The sequence below is a fragment of the Dryobates pubescens genome, chromosome 30 (genome assembly GCF_014839835.1).
Source record: "Dryobates pubescens isolate bDryPub1 chromosome 30, bDryPub1.pri, whole genome shotgun sequence".
Taxonomy (NCBI): Eukaryota; Metazoa; Chordata; class Aves; order Piciformes; family Picidae; genus Dryobates; species Dryobates pubescens.
In genome coordinates, this window is record NC_071641.1 from 109,603 (window position 1) to 118,984 (window position 9,382).

A 9,382-nucleotide genomic window follows, 5' to 3' on the forward strand; every position below is an offset into this window, starting at 1 on the left:
AGGAGCAGGGCTTTTCAGGACCATGGCTTTGCTACAACTGCTTTGCAGCCTTAGCTGCAGGAGCAATTTTTTGCACTCACTGTGAGCCACTACCCATGCACCCTTTTCCTGCCTGCCCCCTCAGCCACAATGCTTTCACACCACAAATACTCCCCCAGCCCATACAGTTGTGGCATTTGTTTCTTACACAGCCTCTACAAGCCAAGAAATCTGCCCAGCTCTATTCAGTAGGTTCCTGACAGTCTTCAAAAGATCACTAATTCCAGTGGGCCTAAAAAATGCAGAGCATTCCCTCTCTTACAGCTTTTCTGCCTTCCCTTCTATGAGCCAGTCAGCACCTGTTGAGCCATAAAAAAATGCACCAGAAACACCTGAAATTACATGAAACTTCTGCAGTGTGGTGGGCAAGGAGATCACATGCTCCATGGAAAGGCCTTCAAGCTGCTAATGCTAAAGAAGCTTTCTACAGTAGATTAGTGCACCCTGGCCAGCTTGAGTTAAGGGATAACAAGGGTTAACAGTGTTTGTTCTTTCCATTCCCCCCCGCTCCGCTTTCCTCTCTGAGCATTCTGTCAAAGACCTGCTCTCTGGCCAGCCTCCACTGGGATTAGGCTGCTCTAGCAGTCTGGCTGACACTGCGCAGGAATAAAGTCCTGCTGTCTGGAGACAGCTCACACAAACCTGCTTCACAGCACTCCAGAAGGAACTCTATCACTGAAGAAGCAACCATCAGGACTTTGAAGACTTCCAAATTATGCAAGTTTAAAATAACTTCTGAATACATACAATTTAAGAAAATACCAGAACTCTCTAGCTTTTTTTTTTTTTTCTCCCTTGAAAGACTGCAAGCATTTTACTTACTAAGACTGTTTAGGAGCCACATGGAAAAGTCAGTTCTGCTCTGTTAAACTGATTGCACAGTTTTGTTTTTCATCTGTCTACAGAGATCTGAAAAGCCTGTGTTGCTTTATTTTATGCCTATTCAGCAAAGAAAGCAAGTACTCTGGGGATTGTTTGGCCAGAACACAATAGGTAAGCAGAATGTTTTTTGGTCTAAAGTATTTCCACAAGTCTAAGAGTATACTGTCTGTGTAATCAAGTGAAATCAGCCTTTAGGATGATGTTCTCTTTGGGATAAGCTGATTATAGGTTGGTTGCTTGCTTGCTTGGTTTGTTTATTTTCCTGGACAAGAAAAACTGAGCTGCTGTGGTATCAGTGTGGTTTGCAAGATCCTGTCATTTAAGCAGTGGAAAGACTTTTTCTTCTGCCTTTTTGCTTTGTTTTGGTTTGGTTGTTTTTTTTTAATCCTCTTTGAAGCACAGAGAAACTGATTCCACTGTCAAGGGTAAAACAAAATACTCGGGGTTATGTTTTGAATCTGTAAGCTATAGCTAGCCTACAGGAATAACAAAGTAGCAAAGTAGTGACTCGGTCACAGAGGGAAAGCTATAAAAATCTTAACTATGCTATCAGCTTGTTCACATGGCTGTCTAATCTTGCATTCAGCCAGGTGCTAAAAGCATCACAAAGAGCAAGAGAATATCCTAACTTTATCAGGATGTTAAGTAGGACACTCAGATGACTTGGTAGTGCTAATTTCAATGATAATCTCATTGATACTATAGACATGCAATACTTTGGGAATCACAGGTGAAAACAAGTTTTTTACATAAAAATCTACAGCTACATTCAATACTACATTTAAATGTGCATGTTTGATACGGTGCCCTATAAAGGAACTGTTCTTTTTATAAAGTCACTTTAATTGTAATGGAGAGCAAGTCTGCTGAATTGCAGGGGGTTTTTAAGTCCCTAAACTCTTCTTTACGTTTGCAGGCAGCATGAGGAAAGGGATCATGTCAGAAAAGAGTGAAAATTAAAAAGGATGGAGGCTTTGTGTTTACGTTCTCTTGTGTCATTAGCCAACAGTCAGATTTAACCAGAATCTTTATTCCTTGTTGCTTGTAAGATGCAGTGAGCTAGTTTTTCCTCAAAAAAGAGATCTTGCTCCCAGAGCTCCCTCTGCTTTTCAAATCCCTGAGCTACAGCTGGCACCTGTATTGCAGGTCTATGCACTTCCTTCTCCCTTTTATGCCCTTACCTTTCTTTGTGAAACTGGATGCAGAAGATATTAAAAGTTGTAAGCATAATCAATAACCTCATGTATCACAGTAGTAGTATACTGACAAAATTTTTTGTCCTAGTTAGGAGCTTCCATCGGTGCAGCTGTATGCAATGTGAACAGCACAGACTAAATAACATCTGCATTTTCAGAGATGATTTTTGGGACTATTTATGTACATTTCATTTATAGATTCAAAGCTGATAATAAAGCTATCTCGCAAAAGGGAGCCAAGTTAGCATACATAGTCTTATCAGAGTGCATACAATAGAGCCATTACAAGCTCAAATGAGCAGCAGATGCTGACATGTGCTGGAAGTGATACAGGTGTAAAAGGGATGGCCAACGGCAAAATCTCAGAATCGTTTATCCAGCTGCTACAATGATAAAGCTTTCCTCCAAATCAGATACACAAAGACCTTAAAATCTTCAAAGTATCAATTTGGGGATTTTTATCCAGGATCTTCCACTTCTCATCAAATAGTATCATACAGTGTACTGAATAATTTATTCTGATCCTCTTCTTTCCACATGTCTATAGTCATGATGGGTGAAATAAGAATTACAATATATCTGACAGAGCAGCAGAAGCAATGTTTGGTATATAGTGACCTCCGGTGAGTTTCAAAGTGATAGCTACATTGCAAATAACCCATCCTTGAAATATAGCAAAACACCCCTATGAAGTAGTAAAAAAATATCTCAGGTTTAATTCTCCACTCATTCTGTCAGCAACACAAGGGGTTTTCTAGGATTGCCTTTTGATATTACACCTGCGCTACACAGATTGCATTTTTCCATAATAAAAGACCTAATAGCAGCTTCTGCCATGAAATCTTTGCAGAAAGGTCTTCTGAGAAAAATTTCTCCATGAACTTTTAACTATTTTGTAAAATGCAGATAGCCACTGTTTGAATGCCTGGCATCCTGTGATTATCACCAATAACAGGAAAGGCACAGAAAGAGTGGTTTTCTTCTCCAAGACAGCAGTTGCTGTTCACTTGTCTCATCTCATTTTGCAGTACTGAAGATGTTCTGCTTTTATCTGCCTCTCCATCTTCTCATGGTGGCTTGCTTGTGTCATTCCATAAAAGCACCTACCACCAGATCTCAACAGAGGCTCAAGACTGATCTCTTCAATTTCTACCACTCCCTGATACTCGATGATGGTAAGGAAACTACAATTCACCTGCTGAAGGATATACCTAAAAGGTAAGAGCAAATCAGTCACACCTGTTCTCAAATATTTCCCCATGACTCTGGTAGCTGCATGCTACCAGTACAAGCCAAGCATTGCTATGCTCCTGCAGATGTCTTAGTATCTGTTGAATTACCAGAGAAATACCCCATTGCTGTCAAGCTCAGGTATCCTTACATAGCCCAGAATCTGAAATGACCCTCTGAAGGTTAGATTCATGTATGCATTGCAGACAGTTTTCTGGGGTGTTCATAAGAGGAACAGCAAAGCTGACACAGAACTGGTGGGTTCCAACCGCAAACAGTTGTGTCACGCAAGCAGCCTGGCTTCAGAACTGCAGACACATCATCCTTCCTACATTCACTGCAAAAGAGAAAAATCAATAGAATATCTATACAAACTTACTAGAAAAACTTCTGCCAGTGTCCTGTATGCTGGAAGTGGTTTTTTGGATGTCACTAAAGTTTGCTAAGGACAAAAGTGCTGTGCACACAGAAATTCCACAGATTCTTTAATTCCCCAAACGATGTGAAAGCTTCTCTGCTATATCTAGATACATAGGTGGTGTACATATTACAACTGGCATTGCCACTTTGGTAGCAAAAACTGATCTGCTTGTTTGGGAAGAGACAGATCTCAAATGGTTTCAGACACCACTTGAACAGTGATGGGCACATGCAGGTTTTGACATACACTCAAGCAGTGCAGTCATGGAGCAGAGGGTGAGCCAGATGGTTCAGTCCTGACATGCACTGCACAGAAACTGGAACGTGACACATGTTATGTAATGTGATGATGCTCAGAAGAGCAAAGCTAGGAGCTCTCCTTGTTAAAGGCAAATGGGTACTGAAAACTCAGAGAAAAAAAAAAATTAATTTCTCTATGCTCTTGTGGCAGTTTAGCATGATCTGGTATGGACCTTATAAACCCCAGAGTAACCAGAACAGGAAACAGACATTACAATTTTTTGCCTTAGACTCAAGAATGTGGAACTTCTTCCAGTGAAGCTTGACTCTGGCCCAGTAGCCATATCATGAATGAAAGCCAGGCCTCTTGGTTAACATGGCCTATCCATAATCATAGAATTGTTAGGTTTGGAAGGGACCTCAGAAATCATCCAGTTGCAACCTTCCTGCCATGGGCAGGGACACCTCACACTAGATCGGGTTACCCAGAGCCACATCCAGCCTGGCCTTAAAAACCTCCAGGGATGGGGCTTCTACCATCTCCCTGGGCAACCTGTTTCAGGGTCTCACCATCCTCACAGGGAAGAACTTCTTCCTAAGATCCAATCTGAATCTACCCGTTTCTATTTCTGTTCCATTCCCCCTAGTCTTCTGATTACCTGACACCCTAAAAAGTCCCTCAACCAGCTTTCTTACAGGCCCCCTTCAGATACTGGAAGGCCACAATAAGGTCTCCTCAGAGCCTTCTCTTCTCCAGACTGAATAGCCCTAACTCTCTCTGTCTGCCCTCATAGGGAGAGGTGCTCCAGCCCTCTGATCATCCTCATGGCCCTTCTCTGGACACAGTCCAGCACTTCTTCGTAGTGAACACAAAACCCCTTGAATTGCCTTTACTTAACTGCAGAGTGAGTGACCCAAATCTAAATATTCCTGTGGCTGTATGTACCAAAAGAAGAGAAATAATCAAAGCTTGACCAAGTAGACTGATGTTGCTTTGTACTGCTCACTCACAGCAACTTCTGTAATGAAGGCAAGTAGGTCAGATTTGACCTGGATGAAACTGCCATTGCCATTTGACAACGTCCAAGACTAGCTAAAACCATTCAATTACATCTGCTTCATCTGATATCCAGGGAAACCTAGGTATGCAAGCATATATGAGGTATAGGCTCCAAGACCTTTCACTGAACTCCAGTCAGGAAATTTTGACAAAAAGCATACCAAATTCCCTAGAGTTAGCCAATAGGTGGTAATCTAGAAGTTAAATCACATCCATCACTCAAAATAACCAGGTAAGTACTAAGAGATAATATTCTAGATATCCTGGATATCAGTATAGGCTAGGGGATGATGGAATTGAGAGCATGCTTGCAGAAAAGGACTTGGGGGTACTGGTGAATGAGAAGCGGGACATGTGCCAACAGTGTGCTCTTGCAGCTCAGAAGGCAAATGTCATCCTGAGCTGCATCAAAAGAAGCATGGCCAGCAGATCAAGAGAGGTGATTCTGCCACTTTGCTCTGGTGAGACCTCACTTGGAGTACTGCATCCAGCTCTGGAGCCCTCAACACAGGAAAGAAATGGACCTGATGGAGCAGGTCCAGAGAAAGGCCATGAAGATGACTGGGAGGGCGGGGGGAAGGGGTGCTGGAACACCTTTGCTACAAGAACAAGCTGAGGGATCTGGGATTTTTGAGCCTGGAGTAGAGAAGGCTGGAGGGAAACCTAATAGTGAGCTTCCCTTATCTGAAGGGGGCCTACAACAAGGCTGCAGAGGGACTGTTCACAAAGGGCTGGAGTAACAGAGCAAGGGGCAGTAGTTTGAAATTAGAGAAGATCAGATTTAGATTGGATGTTAGGAACAAGTTCTTTCCCATGAGGGTGGGTAGAACACTGCAACTGGCTGCCCAGGGAGGTGGTTGAGGCCCCATCTCTGGAGATGTTCAGGTATGGCTCAACAAGGCTCTGAGCAACCTGATCTAGCGGAGGATCTTCCTGACTGTAGGGGAGTTGGACTAGATGACCTTTGGAGGTCCCTTCCAATCCAAACCATTCTATGGTTATATGATTCACCTGAAGTGCATTGAAATTCAGTGTCCATGGTAAGCAGATAAAATTTCCAGCAAATACTTGTGGACTAGAAAAACATACAGCACACATTCTTCCCACAGCTGAAGATTTCAGACATTGACCATCCCTTTGAGTTGATGCACCTCAAAAAGCAACAGTCACTTCTACCCACAATGGAGTGATACACATCAGAACAGCTGATTATTAGAATTCTCAGGCAGGCCTGCATTTCCTGACACTTTCTTTCTGGTTAAACCACATTTACAGGTACTACTTTGTTTTGGAGGAAGGCAGAGCCCTTGCACCTTTCACAGTAACAGTGACCCCCTGTGATGTTCCCATTGAGTGGAGCATACTTGCATACAAGGCTTTAGCAAGTTTCCTTGGAAAAGCAGCACGAGGTAAGACCTTCAACTTTGCCTAAGCAAAGACAAAGCAAGCCTAATTTATTCATAAGGAGTTGTGTTACAGGAAATTCCCCACAAGCTTTATCAACCCATGCTTCCGTTGGCTGTAAACTGCCATGGGCTGAAGAAGAAATCCCTGTTTCCATGCATTAAACATGGGAGATCATGGGATATTATCACCAACTCAAGTAAATTAAGGATTACCTGAGAAAAACTCTGTAACAATGGTTCATACCTGTAGACAGCTCTGAGTCTTCAGGATCAGCTTCATAAGGTGTTTGGAGTTGCCCAAAATTGCCTCTGCTACCTCAGCTCTTTTTTTGTGGCTTAAATTTTGTTCCCCACAGTGATGTGGAGTCTTCCACAGTGATGTGGAGAAGACTCAGATGTTAATTTTTCTAGGAATACCATCTACCATAGCAGCAGGCATCATGCTGCCTTTAGCCCAAGAGCAATTTCCATTCTCTACTATGATTTTTTGAATTAAGTTTTCAAACTGAAGTCTGAAAGCTGACATTAATGAGTTCTCACCTGTCAGGCAGGTACACTGAACTGAGGAGTTCAAGTAATGTTCCTTTGAAGTGGTAAATTTTTCCTCTTCATAGGAGACAATGGCACAAAACTAAACCAAAGATGACTCCTTTCATAGAAAGTATGAGTATCCTTGAAGAAGAGTACTCAAAAAGACAGCAACCGGACAAAGAAAATTGCTGGGACATCAGACACTACACAAGTCAAGCTTTCAGAAGTTGTGGGTTTATAATTACAGCCTTTTTGAAAACTCAATTCTACAACTGAACTGCTAAAATAAAACCTACTCAATTTTTATTTCAATACATTGCCAGTAGCAAAAAGAATTTCAGTTATAAATATTGTTTCCAGGAAGAAAATGGGATGTTTCCTGACATATGAACAATAAAACCTATGTGATGTGCTTTATTTCACATCTGTTACAATAGAAGTTACAAGTCTGCTTTTTGCCTGCAGGTGATCATGATACACAAGAGGTCTCAAAATCTCAGAGGTCTCCAACCATGGTGTCCACCATTTTTAATTATAAGGGAAATTCTGTTGAGACTTACATGGGTATGTCTTCTCATTCTGCCCTTTACGTGCTAGAGTTCTTATCCACCGAGCGAGACACACACATCACGGTCTACTTAACTACTGACACAACATCCGGGCACCTCTACCCCGAGCTTCCAATGGATCCACGCATAGATGTTATTGGCATTGGGCATACAACAGTGACTCTGACTTGGAAAAACAGTCCCTCTGTCTTACAACATAGAGAAAACATCCATTACTGTCTTCTAGTTAATGAAAAGCACAACTACAAGAGCTTATGTGCTGCTGAGACAGCAATCAGATCCTCCGGAATGAAACTGCCACCTGCACTAGCTTTGTCTCTCTCTCCATACCTTCTTGAACCGCAGCAGGTAATGATATTGTCCAACAGTGAACTGAGTATCATCAATAAAGTGAGTAGTGGTGAAGTCAGGCAGATATGCATGGGTACCAAGAACACTTACACAGTGCCCAATCTCAGTCCCAGCACTCAATATTACTTCGATGTTTTTGTTGTCAATCTCCTCACAAATGCCAGTGCTGCTTACACTGGGACATTTGCAAGGACCCTGGAAGAACCTGTGCCTAAGGTGATGGAGCTGAAAGATGGGAAAGTGATTCAGGTTGTCTTGGATGGGAAAAACCAAAAATTCTACAATCTGCAGTACCAGGCGAAGCACAAGAAAATACAGTTCAGCTTCCAGCTGTGTCAAGGCCAAGTACAGCTTCACATAACAAAGAATGGTAAAACAGTGGCTTTGGAAAACATCTCAGGACTGAGATACTTCTCATTGAAGGGAAAGCTACTGGATACATATGCGGTGCAGCTGAGGTCCACAGAACAATCTAACTCTTCAGTAAAAGTACAGGTTTCCCCCTACTTCCACAAGCCCTTATTCCCACTTCTTCCAGAGAGCTTAAAAATCAAGTCCTTCAGTAAACTGAGGACCTGCAACTCTGTCACCATTGCCTGGCTAGGAACACAAGAGAAGAGCAAGTACTGTGTATACAAGAAAAGGATTGAAGAAGACCAGGTCTGGATGGAACTTCAGAGTGTGGACAGATGCTCTGGACCTGAATCTCGGCACAAGTCAGAGAAAGTGCTTTGCAAGGATTTCTATGATGTAAACGTCCAGCGAGCTGTCACCACTGAGACCATCAGAGGGTTGGATGCAGGGACACTTTACTTGTTTGATGTTTATCTCTTTGGGCCATCTGGCATCCCTATCAGATATCACAGCAAAGTTGTGAAGACCAGAAAAAAATGTTGAAGGTTTTTAAAGAAATGTTTTGAAGTGAGTGAATGAAGACTTATCAAAACCTCTGCCAGCCCATGCCATAGCCTGTGCAGTTTAAAACATGCTGGTACACAAAAAGTTTCAGTTCTGAGATTCTGTGGAGGAAACATCTTAGTTTTTTAGATGATTACATTTATTTTTGCATCTTCTCTCCTGTATTTTTTTTCCCCCTCAGCTGTCTCATTCAGAAATCAAAACCAGATCTGTGGAACAAATCCGTGCACATGGAAATAAAATACCCACAATGACACCCATGGGAAATAGATTGGTTACCTAAAGTGCTTCTGAAATCCAACACAGAAGCGATGGAAAAGGCCTCTTTAGAAACACATATCATTATTTTAAAGTCTCAGAGAGTTTTCCACTTTGTATAACTCCATCAGCTAATAAGGAACTGAGAGACCCCACGAGTCAGGCTACTCTTGAGAAAATGAACTTCCCTGCTGCTCACACAGGGATGTGGATAAAAACATTTTAAAAGGCAACAGAACTGATGTAAAGCTCCATAATTTTGAGTGAGGTAGGCTGACATAT

The 9,382-nt window shown here is 42.1% G+C and overlaps 1 protein-coding gene across 1 annotated transcript; it reads left to right on the forward strand.

The window, feature by feature from the left end:
* The first annotated feature begins 825 nt into the window (after positions 1 to 825).
* LOC104305258 (protein NDNF) lies at positions 826 to 9,013 on the forward strand. Its single transcript, XM_009906089.2, has 4 exons — positions 826 to 1,032; positions 3,146 to 3,335; positions 6,343 to 6,476; positions 7,470 to 9,013. The coding sequence occupies exons 1-4, from the start codon at positions 975 to 977 to the stop codon at positions 8,819 to 8,821; spliced, it is 1,734 nt and encodes a 577-aa protein (XP_009904391.2). The 5' UTR covers positions 826 to 974; the 3' UTR covers positions 8,822 to 9,013.
* The last annotated feature ends 369 nt before the right edge of the window (positions 9,014 to 9,382 follow it).